Source organism: Phytophthora sojae, assembly GCF_000149755.1.
Source record: "Phytophthora sojae unplaced genomic scaffold PHYSOscaffold_1, whole genome shotgun sequence".
NCBI lineage: Eukaryota > Oomycota > Peronosporomycetes > Peronosporales > Peronosporaceae > Phytophthora > Phytophthora sojae.
Window position 1 is genome coordinate 12,628,871 of NW_009258115.1, and position 18,161 is coordinate 12,647,031.

Here is an 18,161-nt window from a genome sequence, read left to right on the forward strand (position 1 = left end):
GGACCACAAGTTTGTAAGTTGTGGGAGGGAGGTTCGAGGTGCTGTTACTCAGCAACACATCGATAAGTCTCCAATCTAAGATTATACAGTCCCTGCTGCTGTTCAAACTTGCATGGACTTATGATTGGACTTTTTTAGTGCCTTGTTCAGCAATGGCTGCCTAGGCAAACGGTTTAGCGACTTGCCGTACATGCTACCGATATGTGGATTCTCGTTCCGTTTAACTAGCGAGAGAGACGTCAGGCTGAGTCAACTCAGCAGTAGGTATCATCAATGAATGGGGCAACCCACGATTCAGTCACGCCACTGACACCCAGGAAACACTTTCATCCCAAGACAGCAGCTTTTTAGGCAAACGCGCCAGTCGATTCTTTGTGTCGTTGCTACTTCGGGGCATCGTACCACCAAAATCGGTAGCCCCACTTGGGAATCGCTGCGTTGTACTTCCTTTCAAGCGGATCACTTTTCAGTGTCAGCTTCAACGAGTGCAACAAGCTTTTGCCCATTTCTGTTTTGATCCGTTCAGCACACACTCCGCCATATTGACAGCACAGGTCAGTTGATATTGTGCACTGTGCCCCAGTGTCCAAGTGGACTCTACTTTTAGAACAAACAAAAAATATATCGGGCTTCACCAACGGCAACAAGTAGTTCCCATTTCAATTTGACGTCCATTTTTTACGTCCTAGCTTTTACCCATTCTGACTGGTTTTTTCGGGGAGGCAAATCCGGAACCAGCAATACCGGTACTTATTCGGTGCATCTGCGTGTCTGTGGCAAACCGCTCGTGTCTTTGCAAAACAAGCCGCTTTCCCGACGGTGTCCGCTGCTCCGACTCCGAGTCAAGTCGAAGTTGCACTTGTCTCCAAGCAGATGAGTACTCGCAGACATACACCACGAGAACTTTCCATCTCCTTTGCAACCGCGGTGGGCCGTTCCAGCCCTGCAGCTCGACGCATTCCACAACTTTCCCTCGACTGATCACTTCCACTGATCTGTCCTCACGCAACATCTCCAGGCCAAGCTCAGCTACCAAGCTACCAGCTACCTACCTACCCACCCTCCCACCAATCAACCCCACTGTTCCAGTCCACCATGGTCCAAGTCGTCAAGCGCCAGGGCTACAAGCTGCTCAACCTCTGGACCACGGACAAGGCCACGTTCCCCGTCGTCTTCTGCGCCTCCTTCGCCGCCGTGGCTGCCACGGGCATGTCGCTGCGCTACCTCTTCATGAACCCCGACGTGTACGTGAACAAGGAGGAGCGCTTCGCCGAGCTGCACCACACGCTGGAGCCGCGCGAGGACCGCGGTTCGTCGTGGCGGCAGTTCCGCTTCCGCATGGCGAACCTCAAGCGCAACCCGATCAACCAGTCGCGCCAGTTCGACGACCTCTTCGCCAAGGAGGAGAATCAGAGCGTCAAGAGATAGGTGGTGGATGCGACAACTGCGGCGGTGGTAGAGCTCCTTTCCTTAGTGACGGCACGGGCCTGTATAGCGACGAATTATGGCGGTCTGTGTCTTGGTGACTCTGACTTCGCCCATGCAGACGACGCAACAGTGTGTACTTAAATTCAATGCGCAAGATGGCAAGCATTCCGACAATACAAATTATTAAACAAATGTTTTGCGCTTATTAAGGCTCGTAGGAATACATCTACGCAAGAGCATTTTGACCCCATGCCTTGATCTAGACCGCGTTTGCTCTTGGCCTGGTTTCAATCGAGCACCCACGTCGTCGCTGCAAAATGGAGCAGCGTTGAAAAATGAGCATGAATGGTAGAATTGCAGAAAGCGTTAGCAAACTTGACACTCGTTACAACGCTGCCGATAGATCTACGCATCTTATCATTTTACAGCATCAGGTAGATTGAGAGCCTAAATGTTTAGCTGTAAGTCGCTCGCCTACCATTGGGCTTCAAGCTTGAATAAACAAGTCAGCAAAGGAGAGAAGAAACGAGAGCGTCCAGCCAAAAGATCATATTTCAAAACTGAAAGAGGCTAATGAGCTTCGTGTGTATATCATCTCGCCAGGACAAATACGTGGCGAGTCTAGCAAGAGGACAGAATTTCACCACTAAAGTGTGGGCTAAGCGTAATGACGCATTACCGAGCATGTCGTCTGGTTGTCGTTCCAGGATTTTGATGTGGTTTTCGCGAATGTCTTTGCCGGGCTTCATTGTCGAATTCGTCGGCTTCATCACACGTCCTCCCCACCCTCAGCAATGCCAGCAGCTCCATCCATCGCGCTTCAGCAGGAGAGGGCCGTCATCAACTCAGCGGAGTTGGCTCTGGAAGGAGCGCTTTGTCAAGCTTCAAACGCTTTCGATGTTGGCGCGGATGCAGCACAACGCGTGTACGAGGCGACTATCCCCCTGCTGCGTGAAGTCGAGGCGATTTCAGAGCGAATGGGGCACTACGAGTTCAACTACAGGGTGGACATCGCGACCTACAGCCAGTCAACCACTTTGGTGGATGCGCTGCAACCGGCGCTGGACAAGACGGAGGCGGCGCTACGGGAGGCGAATGAACGACTTCTTCGACTGACGGCTTTGACGCAGTCCGGTTCATGGGCCTGTGACTGTGAGCGCAGCAGGATGGGCACTATCGTGGTGACGGCGCGGGCGACCATTAATGCGCTTTGGGACCTTACGAAAGAACGGCAGGCGAACATCAGCATCATTCAAGCGACACTGACAAGCGCTGGAGGGTTGTCCAATGGCTTCTTCGAGCTTCAAGCGGGGGGGGGGGGGGGGGGGGGGGTTGTTTGTAGACGCGGTCATAATTGGCGACAGCATCTTCACCTATTCTGCTCGAACAAATCGCAGCAATGATTTTAATGAAATTTCCTTTACCTTTCCAATAAAGTACATATTTTTAGGGCTGAACTACGTGTATGCAATCATGATTCGGCTATTCACATCGACATTCCGAGTAAAATGATAGCAACGGAGGCGCCCCTTTCATCACCCTGGTGGTATCTAGAAGTACTTACGTGCGAGTCGATTACTTGAGTAAACTTTTGGATCGTGTTGTTTGGACGCACTTATACAACTTCAAACCGTGAGTTCATTTGTTTGGCAATGGATCTACTGACGTGGCGAGTTCGTGGGGATAACGTCCTGGTTTTACTTGTTGTGTTGTAGCGAGCGATTCCTACGATAAAACAGCGCACGCGATTGGCCTAATAAGATCGATAATATAATCGAAGCGAACTCCAGCGAGCCGTAAGCGAGCACATTTTGGACGGATGACAGGAGCTCGTCGCTTGACAGTCCGTCCAGCCAATGAAGGGTAGTACGCGCTGTTGGGCAAGTTAAATAACACCAGTCGGTGTAAACCTTTGCACACAAAAACAGACCACTTGTCAATCCCAAAGCTCAGCAGGAAAAGTAAAGTTTTTAAAAGCGTAAACTCAATCTTACTGTAGATGATAGGTAAAACCACTTCAGCGTACTCCACCAGGACAAGATACTCCGTAATAAACAGTGCGTGCGTACTCTTTTGAATAAAGAGTTCACGCTCGGCAAGAGAGAAAATGCTGCCAAGATCAGCAGTATCAGCGAGGCCGGTTGGGTTTTCTGGCCCCTTCGAATGTTCCAGGTTGTCAGTCGTCCTGAAAGGTACAACTTGCGTACTGTGAAACGATACTCGTTTAGCGGGCATTTGACTTGCAGAGCCTATAACTGGAGCAGGGCCTCTCGCTTTGTCCTACGCCTTCTCATTCCACGAACTTGTAAGCATATCAACGGGTGTTTCATTCGGCGTGTCGGTACACCCACCTTTTTCATTTGGACGGGTGCCTTCTTCGTGCTTCATCGCAATCATTTTCAGTGCAACCTCGGTGAAGTTTTCTTTTGCTGCAGGGTGATTTGGAGGGATTATTTTTTTCAAGAGCGCTTTCACGTCGTTTAAAATATCCAGAAAGCCAGAAGTGCCCTAAGTCGACTGCCATGATCGTGACAGTCGATGTCCACGATGACGCGCTCTGAAGAGCGTTCGAGACGTAAAGCGCATTGAACACCTCCATGTTGAATATCACCGCCTCGTGTTTCAGATCATTGTGGTTTGCGAGAGCTCGACTGATCCAGTTCTTGGCAGTGAGCTTGATGATTGGCAACACGATGACGAACAGCGCTTGTCTGATGCCACTTAAAGACAAGAACCCGAAGGTGTAGAGCGGGTAGACGAAAGTGAGAGCCACCTGACAATGGTATACCGCCAATTGTCGCTTGATATCGTCCCACGAGGATGGATCAGCTCGACAACGTGGGCCCCAGATGTATGCAAAACACCCAGCAATGACAATAACGTTGGGTGGTGCGGCAATCAGCAGCCCAAAAGAAACCGGAAAGACAGTTCGTTCAGCAACAATGAAAACGACACCAATTCCAGCAGTGGCTGCTAGTGTTGAGATGAAGACGACCTGGTGAGCGCTCAATTTCAATCAGGGCGCGCTCTGGCCCATTTGCACCAGCACGGATCCGCTCACAAAGCAGATCACGGCCCAGGAACGAGCGAAAAAGACCCAGTTCTCGTGCACGCCGGCCTCGGGAGGTGCCAGCGGTGGTAACTCATCCAACAATCCCGATATGAGGCAGGGGAGTGGAGTTAGCAGGCATATCAGCAGCAAATGGGCGCTACTCAGGCTGTTCATGAACTTGTCAAGCTGTCGAAGTCGATCCACTGAGTAGTGTCCTTGGAACTCGACCTGGATATTCCCCACAGCTGACGGCGGCTACGTTGCAGACACTCCGCCATGGTGACAGCACAGGTCAGTTGATATTGTGCACTGTGCCCCAGTGTCCAAGTGGACTCTACTTTTAGAACAAACAATAAATATCTCGGCCTTCACCAACGGCAACAAGTAGTTCCCATTTCAATTTGACGTCCATTTTTTACGTCCTGGCTTTTACCCATTCCGACTGGTTTTTCGGGGAGGCAAATTCAGAACCAGCAATACCGGTACTTATTCGGTGCATTTGCGTGTCTGTGGCAAACGACAAGGTTCCAAAACCACCACAAATGCCTGAAAACACCATGCACGCTGACAAGCACAATACCACGTGTTTTCACCACAACCGAAAGTATTCATCCAATCGTATACCTCTATTTTAATGATTTTACCGAATCACATCACGCGCTCCGTGGCCTAAAGTACAACTTGACTGGTCGCGCTCGTCCGAGACCTTGCTGCTTCAAACTCTCTCTACTTTCAAACAAGTGCCTTCTCGCCTAGACCCCCCCCCCCACTCGCTTCTCGACAATGCCCCGCCCGTACGCCTGGAACCTGCTCTGCAGCGGTGTTTCGGCCGTAGACGCCGCTCTCCTTCTCCAAGGAATGAAAACGCGGAAGACTGTCAAGAGCCAGCTAATGTCGTGCGCGGCTTGCAGCAGCGGCACTCCGCACTCTATGCGCTACAAGGTGCTGCGCTGCGCCTGCAAGCACTGCACGGTCGCAGTTCCCTACCTGGTCTGCCCGTGGCTGCTGAAGCTGCACGTCTGCCAGGAGACCGACGTCGTCGACATGCACCAGCTGGGCGAGCACCATTTACGCGCTCGAACGCCGTCCAAGTCGTGCATCACGCCGCAGCAGCGCGACTTCATCAAGGAGATGGCCCGTGAAAACCTGATGCCGCTACGCATCCGACACGCTTTGGGACGCAAGTTTGGTTTCCGTCCTGCCGCGCTACCCAGCCTGCGCTCAGTCCAAAACATTGTGCACCACTTTCGTCGAACGCGGTTGGGCGGCAACGACAAACGTAAGGTGATTGTGGAGGCGGTGCGGGCCTCCGCATTTAGTGGACGTGAAGGCGACCACGACGCCTTTACGTTCACTAATGCGTACCATATCTCTGGTCTCCCCGAGTTTGGAAACGGCTCAGATGATCGGCCGTTCTTGGTCGGCATGACCACCAAGGCACTCCTGCGCAACGCCGCGCGGGACGCGAGCAAATTTATTCTGCACCTCGACGCTACGTTCAAACTGAACAGCGTCGGTTACCCGGTGCTTGTCTGCGGCATCACCGACGCCACCAGAGCCTTCCACCTGGTGGCGCTCTTCATCACGTCGCAGCTCCAGTACGAGCACTTTGAAGCCGCGCTCGTTGCGTTGCGCCGCGTGTATGCTCGGGTCAACGGCGCCGAGTGGCAGGTGAAATTCGTTCTTGGAGACGCAGACAAGGCACAACACAAAGCCTTCCGCAGTGTCTTCGCCGACTGCTCATTTACGTACCTCATGTGCTTCTACCACGTAGTGGCAAAGCTGCGCGAGAGGACTCGAGGATTGAGCTCGGAGCTCTCTACATTAGTGTACAAGGGCGTCTACGACTTGCACTTCGCGTAGAGCAAGAGCGAGTACGTGGACCAGAAGGCGACCATACTTAAGGAGTGGGCTGGGCACGCAGACCTCGCCGCCTTCGCCACGTACATGAAGTCCCAGTGGCTCGACGGCAACTTCGCGAACTGGCAGTGCTTTCTTACCCCGCCTGGGTACGCCACCACCAACAACCCGGTTGAGCAGTTCAACCGGGCGCTGAAGCGTGACTACACGCATCACCGCCAGCTGAAAATGGGATTGCTGCTTGCGCAGCTACTCGCATGTTGCGGCCACCGCTCCATGGCGTTGCCTCGATTCGCGCTCGCGCCTGCCTGCGCAACGACGCTCCAGACCCGCACACGTGGGCTTCGTCGCCGTGGCCTGCTAAGCGAAAACGTAGTCACCAGATCCAGCATCGACTTTTTCCTTGGTGACGCCGACCCAGAACTGGTACACGTGCGTGCACTGCCTTCCCGTGAGAACGTTCGTCCCGGAGCACAACCGTGCGAGAGAGGACATGGCGATTTCCGCCCAGTTCGGCGTCCACTACGCGCGCATGAAGGTCGAGGGCCAGCCTCGCACTGGCTGGCCGGTCGATCTTCGGGCTGCATACTGTCCCTGCAAATACCACTTCAAAATGGGGTACTGCTGTCACTTACTGTTTGCCCAGCAGTCCCGCAGCGTTGTGGACGAGTCTGGCGAGGAAATCCTTGTAAACAGGAAGCGAGTTCAAAACGCTGGGCGCCCGCAAAGTATTGGCCACGCGCTTCAGCGTCTGTAGGTAGCAATGATAATAACACACGTTTGCAGCGCTCACATATCCATTATGCTTGCCATTATCTACACAGTAACAGACTAAACCACACATACAGAACGCATCATGTTAACGACGAAGAGATAACACCCCGGAGTAAAGCGTCCACAACAGCTATTACCTTATTGCACTTACGAGATGGTGTCTCGATCCTGCAGCAACCAACACGACGCTCATCGCGTGATGCAGGCAGTCGTCCAGGCAGGCCGCAGCGTCGTCTGCGAGCAGCAGGCAACCGACGCCGCACTCCAGTCCAACTCCAGGCGCTAGTCGCGCCAGCCCCGCGCAACATGCCACCGACGATACTTCTGCCCTGCTGTCCACGCGCAGCAGTCCACCGACGACGCGCTCCGCCCGCGCTGCAGCCACCGACGACACCCCCGCCTCACAGGCCGCGCGCTGCAGTTCACCGACGACGCGCCCCACCCGCGCTGCAGCCACCCGCGCTGCAGCCACCGACGACACTCCGGTTCCGCAGGAAGCGGGCCACAGACGACGATCTCCACGCCTCGCTGAAGGCCGTCCACCCAGCCGAGTTCTTGAATGGGGAACGGGGAAGGGAGGGAGCTTTCGGGAGGTGAGACACTTAAACCTAGACCTAACGACAAGTTGCAACTGACTGACAGGATGCGCCGATGAGCCGTCTGAGACGGCCCGTCTCTGTCATGGTGCTGAGCTGGATCCCATTAGAAGACTTAACTAGTTGGCTATGTACTGCGCAATTCAGATATTTATACAATTTATACCGTGTATACCAATAGCAAGCAAAAAGTCGAAATTAGAAGAGAGGAGCGCTATATCTGCACGCCGTCGATATATTTTCTAACTGCGCAACTGTGAGATAAAAAGACTACAGCATTCCATGATAATATGCCGCTCCGAATATATTCAGCTTCTAGAATCTTTCCTTTGAACAGTGCAGCTTCGAATTACGAGCTCAACAGCGAAACAAGGCTAAAAGAAGAAAGCTGAGAGCTTATTTTGATGGTTCAGCCCGCTGAGGTACTTAAGTACAAATATAGATAAGGCCGTGTATGATTCTTTGAATGCTCACATTTCAAAAATGGCGCGCAGATGCCATCTCCGCAGGAAGGTGTTCTCCAGCATCAGCAGCCTTCGCCGACACCTCGAGCACCGCGTCTGCCAGAAGCCTCGCCGTGCGTCGTTGGCGAAGGAGCAAATCAACGCCCAAGCGCGGGAGCGATATCACCAGCGAAAACACGGAGCATCTACGTCTATCCAGGTACAGGCTGCTGCCGCTGTTGTTGCTTCTACTGCCGATGGCGTGTCAACCACCGTCCCTATCGAAATGGCTACAGTGGAATCTATGATCAGCGATACTGCCCTCGCTGCATCGCCTCCGGCGACTCCGCCGGCAGCAACCCTCGAGTGTGCTATATGCTGCGAAGATGTAGAGGACCCAATTTCGGGGACATCGTGCCAGCATTTTTTTTGTACAACTTGTCTGCTTGAAGTGTACCAGCGTCATGGGAGTCGCGCTGTTTGTCCCATGTGTCGGGCTCTCCTCAACCTGTTCAGCGCCGACATCGAGGATTCTGTCAACGAGGCACCTGTTCCAACTCGTCCGGTAGCATCTTATCGTTTGCCAGCATCTTATCCGGTGCCTGATGTCGTTGACATCACCGCATCCTCGCCATCATCCCCGGAAAGTGCGCACGACTCAGACAGTGACTACATTGGATAAATATCTCTACGAAATTATAATTTATACAATTTTAAAGGTTTATAAGATAATCTTATGTTTTCGTCAACCCAAAAATCTTATTCGAGTAGTACCGTGACTGGCTGTGCATACTTTATCTGAGTTAGCTTTAGGTGTATCGAAATGACTAATTTCGGTGATGGAACGTGCTTACTGAAGTTAAGTCGAATACTTAATGTTAATCTAATGCCTTTTCAATGATCGATTGTTCATACATACTTCTAATGACTTTTTGTATACAAATGTCAAGTCAGTTCGATGATCCATGGTGCATACATTGTTTAAGTGTCTAAAACCCTGATAAGTGATTAGATCTAATTAGAACACATATTAACGATTGCAAGCAATATGCATGTATGTATTGAATGCAGAAAACTAGTAGTAAAGTTTTACTACTGTGGGCTCATGAGCTTAAATCTCCTGCGAGAGTTCTTGGGAGCCCATAACAGTCGAGGTCTGAGAGCCCATAATCGCGCTAAGACCAGAGCATGGGCTTGATCCGGGCGAGGAGCTTGTCGTCGCACTGAAAGAGTTGCGGGCTCCGGTTGGGCTGGCCTGGGATCGTGTGCGCGCGCGCATGCTTGAGTGGGAGCTTGAGCTTGAGTTGGAAGCCGTGGACTCGACGGACAAACGGACACTGGCTCGCTTGGCTTCCGCAACGACGCGATCGCGTTCGCGCTTTTTGCGCTGAGCCTCAGACATCGAGACGTAACGCGTCAAAATTTGCGAGTACCGATCCTGGTCATCGGCCCGTAGAGGATGCAGCTTGGCGTGAAAGTTGGTACGATCCTGTCGCCCAGCCTCAGCAGTCGTCTTGTGCAGCAGCCGCTTGTGCACTTCCAGATTCTTCATACAGATGGTTATGTCGGACACAGATCCAGGGTAGTGCTTCGACACATGCACCGCCAAGCCTGGTGGTACCACCGCACACTCGATCTTGAAGCCGTACAACTTGTGTTTTCCAGAGAAGTAGTGTTTCTGCTCAGTGAAGCGGCCGGATGGTCGCTATGCGGGTTGGAACTTGACGTCCAGTGCGTAGAGCGCGTAGGGATAGTTGGTGAACTGCTGGTTGCAGCGCTCTTGGCTTGTCATCGTGACGTTCGTCACGTTGCGCTCCATCAGCACTTCTTCCACCAAAGACCATACCTACATGCACAGACAGTGAGTCAAATATCATGCGCTCATTCTTGTCTGCACTATGACGTGTTCTTGCCTTGTTGACCATCTTCTCGAACGTTGGCGGCAGCATCCGGAAGTCCGTCGCGGGTTTGAGCCAGCTGTCGTGATGCTTGAGGACTGTCAGGGACATGAAAAACGCGTCCTTAGCGCTGACCTTGTGCCGTCTGCCACGGCCAAGATTCCAGGCTGGTAGAAGCTTCTTCTCCACCTGCTCCCATAGCAGCGAGAACTCGCCTTCGGTAAAGTTCGTCATGGACTTGAGAGCGTTGGGGCCCAGGTCGTGGACGAAAGACAGCATGACAGGAGCGTCGTCTTCGACAGTCGGTTCCTGTTCTTGGTGGTCCAGATACTCGCTGAATTCATGGTGGGAGAGCGCAAGGGAGTTGGTATGCTCTTCCTCCCGCGCTAACAGCCGCGCTAAGGTGTCGGCGACCGACGGCTGTTGGCTTGCCATGCTGTTCTGAAAATGACGACGTCTTTCCGTACGGTCAGTGACTTCGGCGCCAGATGAACGGATGGTGCTCAGAAGACTAGGCGGATTGGATGGATAAGAGCTGCCGGGAAGCCTTGATTGCACAGATCGTCATGGCACCTCTTACCACCACCTACTCCACTTACGCAGTTACAGCTGTAAGCATTGTTTCGAGAGTTCTTATTCTAAATCTTACTTTCTCCGTAATGTGTGTCAGATTCGGTACACGCTGTAAATTTGCAAGACATAACGACTTTCGCAGTTTTTATACCTAAAAGTAGTTGTATCGCACATTGATTAGTTCGATCATGAATACAATGTTTTACCGTCTCTTGTTCAGTTTCAGACCATTTTCGAATTCCTAGCTGTTTTTGGTTGTGGCACAGTCAGTAATATGTTACGAGGAAAAATCAATTTTAGGGGACAAAATCAAATTTAAGAGTATTTTTTCAGTGTATCCGTATATTGTAAATCGGCGGGTTTATTGGCGGCAAAGTCACATACTTCGCTGTAGATACGCAATTGCCTGGCACGTCTATTGTGTTTGTCAGGGATCGTATGGTGTTTATGATATTTTGTGGTGGCAAAGACAAACCGTTCGTGTCTTTGCAAAAAAGCCGCTTTCCCGACGGTCCGCTGATGCGAGTCAAGTCGAAGTTGCACTTGTCTCCAAGCACATGAGCACTCGCAGGTTTTTCGGGGAGGCAAATCCGGAACCAGCAATACCGGTACTTATTCGGTACATTTGCGTGTCTGTGGCAAACCGTTCGTGTCTTTGCAAAAAAGCGCCGGTGTCCGCTGCGAGTCAAGTCGAAGTTGTACTTGTATCCAAGCACATAAACAGTGCTCATTGAGTACTCTCAGACATATACACCACAAAGACTTTCCACCGTCTCCTTTGCAACCGCGGTGGCCCATTCCAGCCCCGCAGCTCGACGCATTCCACAGCTTCCCCTCGACTGATCACTTCCACCGATTCGTCCACACGCAACAGCCTCTCTAGGCCAAGCTCAGCTAGCTACCAGCTACCTACCTACTCTCCCCCCTACGAACTCTTCGAGTCCGTCATGGTCCAAGTCGTCAAGCGCCAGGGCTACAAGCTGCTTAACCTCTGGACCACGGACAAGGCCGGCTGCCACGGGCATGTCGCTGCGCTACCTCTTCATGAACTCCGACGTGTACGTGAACAAGGAGGAGCGCTTCACCGAGCTGCACCACACGCTGGAGCCGCGCGAGGACCGCGGGTCATCGTGGCGGCAGTTCCGCTTCCGCATGGCGAACCTCAAGCGCAACCCGATCAACCAGTCGCGCCAGTTCGACGACCTCTTCGCCAAGGAAGAGAACCAGGTGGTGGCTGCGCTGAGAACTGCTTCGGTGGCTTGATATGACCACACTTCCTCTAAGCAATGGTCCATGCTGCTTGCTAGTGTAGAGATCGGTGCCTCACCCATGTAGCCGACGCACTTTGCAAGCTTGCTGTGTACTTTTATACCTATCGCTCGAGCGTTGGGCTTTTCGGATAATAAAAACTACTTATTGATACTCGCATTTCTCGTGACAAGGGCACTATATGTAGTACAGACAACGACTTACAAAGCCGGCATGCTTAATGCCATCCTCCTATATAAAAACAACGATAAATTCCCTCCCGTCAAATCTGTAAAACTGTCATAAAACACACGTCGTGTTGCATAAAGTACACAAGAAAGCATATAAAGTACACAAAACCAGATGGTATACAAAGATGAAGTCATTTGATTGAATCTGATTGGCTGGTTTGCTTATGTTAAGCTTGGCTTGACTTTGTCTGCCGGCTTTTTGTGTCTGCCGGCTTTGTAAGTCGTTGTCTGTAATGGGCACTCAGTTTTCTTAAAGAATTATGCGGGCGCACGTGAGAGTGCTGAGTGGCTGATACCGTAATGAATGCAGCGATGAAGCTTGGGATCGGTTTGTTCTTAAAAAAAAGGTGCCGTTAATGACAAATTATTGTACGTTGAAGTTGTTACATTTTTGCCTTGCCCCAATACAAGATTTTCATCCTACACGGCAGTTGAGATGGCGCACACACTGGTGGGGGCGATGCACGTGTTACGCCCTCGGGTGCGCTCTCCCAAGACGAGTCCGCATCCGTGCAGACGCTCATTGCCGCGCTGCAAGTACTGGAGGACGCCTCACTCATGTTGTCAGCGGTGGAGACCCACCTGGGGGCGATTTAAACGATGGTGACGACGGCGGACGAGGCGTTGCTGATGAAAGTGGTGGCATTCCGGTCTGTGGGGTGGCCACGGCTGGTGGCAGCGTCCGAGCGAGCTTTCGCGTCGTCGGATGCGTCTCTGGAGAGTGTGATGCAGCGCTGCTCTTCACTGTGCGCATTGGCGGAAACGGTCTCGACCAACCTCCTCGATGGCCAAGAGCTGCTCCAGCAGGACGACATCCTTGACGAGCTGGCCACGATTCAACAGAAGAAGGCTAGCGTTGTGCAGACGATTGAGAAGGTGCAAAGGGTGCTACGAGACCTGGATGCACTGGAGAGTCTCGGTGGAATGGTGCAAAACATGAATATCCAGCGCGTTCTGACTGGGGCTGCGAAGTCACGGGGAAAACTTGCCGCGGCTTTTATAAGTGCAATTGCGGCAATAAAAAATAAAATAAAAATGCCTGCAGTAGCAGCAGCATCATCAGAGATTCTCCTTGTCGTTAAATGCTCACAATAAAGAGACTCGAGACGGAAGCTACAGCTGAGGAAGCGTTGGTGCTTATCACAATGGTCACAGCTTGCATTTCAGTACGCAAGTCATTTACCTAAAGGTTCTCTACCCCACTGCTGACTTCGACTCACTTTCGAATTTGCAGACTTCGACGCACACCCATCTACAGCACAACTACTACGAGAATGGAATCCAAGGCTCAGCAGGATAAAGCGGCACTCAAGACGGCAGAGGGAGAGATGCAAACGGCGGTGCAGCGCGCGATCGAGGCGTTCAACGGTGGAGCGGAACCGGCGCAACGCGGACTGGAGGTCATTGAGAAAGTGATGGCTTGGCAGGCGAGGGTGCAGGTGATGACGGCTCAGATGGACCCTTCACTGCAGCCCAAGTATGCGATGGACATGTCCGTCTACAGCCAGCTGACCACTGCGGCGACAGACATGCAAGCAGCCTTCGTCAAGGCGGATGCGGCGCGTCTGGAGGGGGAACAATGCGTCCAGCGCCTCACCGCTATGATGCAGCCCGAACTCTCGCAACAAGAGCGCGACCGACAGGACGAGAGTATCACGGCTGCAATGGATACCCTGGAAGAGCTCAAGCGTCTGACCAGTGAGCGACAGAAGGCCGTCGACATCGTGCAGGCGACCCTGGGGAGCTTCGAAAGGGTTAGCTCCGATGAGTTTTTCGGGCTAGCGCCGTGGGGATGGCATCCGGTGAGAGCATTGGAGTTCCAATGCCAACTGTGTCGATAGCAGAAGTACATATCTGTGGCGTGATTTCTCTAGCCGGTTGAAAGCGGATACAAGCACATAATAACAAGTTGTATATGACGGTGTTCCGCCGGGGTAAAGTTTGCTGGAATCGATCAACGTCACTTCCGCTTTTGCCGGTTCAAGCGCACACCCCTCTCTGCACTACGTGACTATGGCGTCCAAGGTGCCGAGCACGCAGCAGCAGCATCGCATTCAAGTTGGCCGAAGTCGAAATGCAACTAGCGGTGCAGTGGGCTATAGCGGCCTTCAACAGTGGAGCGGCAGCGGGGCAACGCAGTCTGAGAGTCATGAACCAAGGGGAAAGCGGCAGCAAAAAAATAAGATGGGTACGTTTGTCTGCAGTCAGTTGGCCACTGCAGCGGTAGACATGACGGCAGCCTATGCAACGATGGATGCGGCACGTCTGGAAGGGGAGCGATTTTTGGGTCAACTTCCCGCTATGATCCAGACCAAATCGTCGCCCCCAGAGCGTGCCCGACTAAACAAGAGTATACACGAAGCGATGGCGGACCTACAACAACTCAAGCGCTTGTCGGATGAGCAACACGAGGACCTCGGGGACTTGGAGGCAGCACTGAGGAATTTGGGAGGGTGGCAAGCTTCGTGAGCATAAATCCTGATGGAGAATTTCAAGTGCTGAGGCAAACTTTTGTTCATTGAGCCAAGCTTAGCTGAAAGGGAGTTTACCATGAAGTAACCTACTACGTGATTTCATCAAACTCTCACAATAGTGATGCACAATTTCTCCAACACCTAACGTTTCATGCAAACATTTCACAAGCTGCTGGCTGTCTTACTCTCGGTATGCAGCTGACCGAAGAAATCCAGCGATAACAAATACTCGATCTGGATCTCGGGCGGGACTTCCTCATCGTCCAACAGCGTTGAAGAATCTGTCGAATGTTTGCCGCTCAAATGACTGCAGCGTTGGAGGTAGTTTGTTACGATCACGCATTTGATCTACGCGATGACTGTTAGCGTAGCTGTTCGATGTCTTCACCGACAAATTTGGTTTGTTCTGCAAGCTTATTTCAGGGGTTCAGGATGATGCGTGACAAGTTCGCCCAGCCTGAAGAGGGCACTAGTGGATGGAAGCTGGCCGAAAAAGTCAGCGCTGATCTCCTTGGCGTTACCAGATCCGTGAGCGAATTGCATCCCTTGCTCGGTAAGGAGCTGGAACGTGACACAAGACACCCGGGGCGGTACCTGTGTGGGTGGGTAGCTGCCAACGATGCGTTCTTCAATAGCACCTCTCTGGCGTTCAGTTTTGAAGATGCGACGGGGTATTTGGTGAAGATTGCCGTCTATGGGTTGGATGATCCAGAACTATCGCTGGAAGAGCAGCAGCGCAGCTTGACGAGCCGATTCTCAAATGGCCGGCCGATTCTCATAGTTGAAGCATATCTTAGGGTGGAAGTCGATGGGTCGGAGAGCGTTCGCTTTGAGCAGCCTGACACAATCGGTCCATGGGAAGATGCTCCAACTGACCTGGCGAGCTGGAGAAAACTTGGTGACCACTTTTTCAGTGCGCTGAGTTCCCGAAACGAAGGCCGGGGAGGGTACTAGAATGCTACCAGCGTGATTTACAAACTGTGCAACCTGAACTTCATACTCTCGCGATATTGCTGAACAATCTCGCGACTTGTTGGTTCAAAGTGGAAGATTTCGCCACGGCTGTCCAGCTCTCGGGCTCAGCAGTTCATCTCAACCCAGCCTACTTTAAAGGGTGGTTCCGCCTTGCATCAAGCTCTGCTGAAATTGAAACAAAGTCGGCGAAAGGTGACGATCATTTGAAGTTCGAGTCGCTGACGTCACGCGTGGTTGCTCAAGCGCTCAGGGTATGGCACCCAAGGAGCAGGACCTACTGAACACCGCACTTAAGAAAGATGTCTCATTGTGCACAACTACTGAGGACTTGCAGCTTCATTCATTGTCGCAATGGTGCGCGGGGCTGGCGTCGCCAGGATTTGTGCTTTCTGTAAAAGGTCTACCAAGCGCTACAAAATCTGCGGATGAATGGCGACAGCAGGGTCAGCCCACTTTATCAAGAAGAATTTCAATGCTACCGAGGGTTGCTATCGGAACGGACTGGTGGCAATTCAATCATGTTGTATGGATGTGTCTCGCGTGCTGAACAACATCGCTGCTGTGATGATCTTACTACGGCACCGAGAGGCAGGTGGCATTGCTGAAAAAACTTCTGAAGTTTGGAGATAGCGCTTTTCAACTCCACCGTGCCGGGGTCATTGATCCGCTAAACTACAAGGCCTAGATTCGCCGAGTTCGGTGCTTGGAATCGCTGGAGTTTTCGGTAAACGAGTGCACTATGGACTTGCAAGCAACTCGCTCAAGCATTTTCTGATGCCTCAGGAGAGCAACGCGCGCGTGGAGGAGTTTACACATGCTATCAGTACCGAAATCCAGCACCGACTGCAACACTCGAAGTACACCACGGATGCGTTGTCCGCGTTAGATAAGTTTGAGCGAACAAAAGATGCCCACCAGAAGTAGCATGCTCCAAGGAGAGATCCGAGGCATTTCGGACTCGAGTGTGTACAATTATTAATGCAGAATGCCCTCCCCGGATCCCAGCCGACTATTCAGGATCAAATGCCTTCGCGTCCCTGACCAAACTCACCGACTTCCCAAAGTTGCGAGGGTGGCCAACTGGAATTAACCCTTCTGTCGCCGAGAAAATGTTGTATCGGGCGTTCTTGGATGCCTGTGTGCATCCTTGGCTGACTGCAGAGAGCCTGCGCAGCGGAGCATATTTCGAGAAAATGGACCGGGCAGACTTGGCAAAGCGATGGCGCGGAACGGCTGCGATAAAACTGATTCAAGCAAAGGGGGTTCTGGAGTCGGGAGATATAATTGACGGCCGTGAGCTGTTAACAGCAGGGCTCGGAAAATAAAATATAAAATTGAATTGGGAATCTAAGAAAAAATAATCCGTAATTCCATTTCTTGAGGCTCCCGTAATAATAATAACACCTTTTCAACTTCAAAACTGCAAATTGTAAGTTCAAAACAGGTACTACCGTGGTGGAAGAATGAATGACCGCGCGAGATGCTCTGCACTTCACTAAAGTGTCCATTTTGAAAAAACAGTCTGGGAGAGCATGATCGGTTGAAGTTGGTAGCCAGCAACGGTAAGCTCTGCAGTTCAGCTGATCGAACTTCTGTCATGCAGAAGCCCAATACATTGTGAAACTCATATGCACCGCATTGTATCCAACGCAACATCAACTATAGAGTACTACCGGTAGTAAGTTGCTACATTATACAGGGGGGGGGGGCTGTTTTACTCCAGATCATGCAGCTGGCCGAAGAAATCTCCAGCGATAACAATAAGGATGTTCAGCGACTTGAGCTGGACCTCGGACGGGGCTTCCAGCTCGCTTCTCAAGGTCCAACAGCGTCGCAGAATCTGTCGAATTGTTGCTGCCACATTCGCATGAACAGGTTTATCCAGCCTAGCAAGCAGCGCGTAGATCCAGACTGCTCGTGCTCGCGACAGCGGCGCCGCCTCCTCCTCACTGAGCCACGCCGCGTGGTAGTCCAGCAGCCTCCTGGTCAGCACCTGGTCGAACTGCAGCAGTAGTCTCAAGTGCGGCGGAGTAGCGGACGCTTCAGCTCCTGGTTTGCCGAAGAAGAAGGCGATCCATCCATCCTCGTCACTCATTCGAGGCACTTTGGTGCGCAAGATCTCGGTCGGGACGTTGCCTGCCGTGAGTGTCTCCGCCTTGGGCGGTCCGATGGCCTCCCAGCGCGCAATTAGTTGCCTCAGCTCTGCAAAATCCGCCAGCAATTCCCTCCTCCACTTGTCGTCAGGAACGCGGTTGGGATCCGTCTCCTCGAGCCCGAAACTCTGCAGCGTCGGCATGTTGCTGGTCTGTTGCGCATCAAACTGCCGCGGGTCGATGTCTGGCGCCACGACCACGTCCGGGATCCCTTCTGCTTCCAGCCTGACACGCCATAGATACTCCTGCACGTCTTGGGGCGGCAGGCCTTGCTGCATGCGCCGCCGAATGAGCTGCACGTCCACCGCCTCCTCGCCTTCAACGGGCAGCGCCGCAGCCATCATGATCGCCGATTTGTGTCTTTTCAATGTGACCAATTTTTGGTCTCAATACGTTCTCTAAGTCATTTTTGTGATCGAGTGGACTATAATGTGAG

At 52.3% G+C, this 18,161-nt stretch overlaps 8 protein-coding genes across 8 annotated transcripts; 6 read left to right on the plus strand and 2 right to left on the minus strand.

The window, feature by feature from the left end:
* Positions 1-1,095: 1,095 nt before the first annotated feature.
* PHYSODRAFT_474743 (hypothetical protein) lies at positions 1,096-1,428 on the plus strand (the record flags this gene model as incomplete). The annotated part of the gene is made up of 1 exon (XM_009519503.1): positions 1,096-1,428. One exon carries the CDS (start codon positions 1,096-1,098, stop codon positions 1,426-1,428), a length of 333 nt encoding a protein of 110 aa, XP_009517798.1.
* A 794-nt stretch (positions 1,429-2,222) lies between these two features.
* On the plus strand, positions 2,223-3,393 carry PHYSODRAFT_295295 (hypothetical protein; the record flags this gene model as incomplete). The annotated part of the gene is made up of 4 exons (XM_009519504.1): positions 2,223-2,707; positions 2,944-3,060; positions 3,168-3,224; positions 3,357-3,393. 4 exons carry the CDS (start codon positions 2,223-2,225, stop codon positions 3,391-3,393), a joined length of 696 nt encoding a protein of 231 aa, XP_009517799.1.
* Positions 3,394-5,263: 1,870 nt separating this feature from the next.
* On the plus strand, positions 5,264-7,097 carry PHYSODRAFT_263823 (hypothetical protein; the record flags this gene model as incomplete). Its single annotated transcript, XM_009519505.1, has 4 exons — positions 5,264-6,250; positions 6,344-6,677; positions 6,724-6,908; positions 6,987-7,097. The coding sequence occupies 4 exons, from the start codon at positions 5,264-5,266 to the stop codon at positions 7,095-7,097; spliced, it is 1,617 nt and encodes a 538-aa protein (XP_009517800.1).
* Positions 7,098-9,639: 2,542 nt separating this feature from the next.
* On the minus strand, positions 9,640-9,825 carry PHYSODRAFT_421481 (hypothetical protein; the record flags this gene model as incomplete). The annotated part of the gene is made up of 1 exon (XM_009519506.1): positions 9,640-9,825. A coding segment is annotated over one exon (186 nt), but the record flags the coding sequence as incomplete, so codon positions are not given.
* Positions 9,826-11,470: 1,645 nt separating this feature from the next.
* PHYSODRAFT_284632 (hypothetical protein) lies at positions 11,471-12,047 on the plus strand. The gene has a single exon (XM_009519507.1). The coding sequence runs from the start codon at positions 11,648-11,650 to the stop codon at positions 11,885-11,887; it is 240 nt and encodes a 79-aa protein (XP_009517802.1). The 5' UTR covers positions 11,471-11,647; the 3' UTR covers positions 11,888-12,047.
* Positions 12,048-12,723: 676 nt separating this feature from the next.
* Positions 12,724-13,988, plus strand: PHYSODRAFT_263910 (hypothetical protein; the record flags this gene model as incomplete). Its single annotated transcript, XM_009519508.1, has 3 exons — positions 12,724-13,094; positions 13,382-13,877; positions 13,965-13,988. 3 exons carry the CDS (start codon positions 12,724-12,726, stop codon positions 13,986-13,988), a joined length of 891 nt encoding a protein of 296 aa, XP_009517803.1.
* A 1,131-nt stretch (positions 13,989-15,119) lies between these two features.
* On the plus strand, positions 15,120-15,452 carry PHYSODRAFT_455645 (hypothetical protein; the record flags this gene model as incomplete). Its single annotated transcript, XM_009519509.1, has 1 exon — positions 15,120-15,452. A coding segment is annotated over one exon (333 nt), but the record flags the coding sequence as incomplete, so codon positions are not given.
* A 1,834-nt stretch (positions 15,453-17,286) lies between these two features.
* PHYSODRAFT_323895 (hypothetical protein) lies at positions 17,287-18,069 on the minus strand (the record flags this gene model as incomplete). The annotated part of the gene is made up of 1 exon (XM_009519510.1): positions 17,287-18,069. One exon carries the CDS (start codon positions 18,067-18,069, stop codon positions 17,287-17,289), a length of 783 nt encoding a protein of 260 aa, XP_009517805.1.
* Between the last annotated feature and the right edge of the window lie 92 nt (positions 18,070-18,161).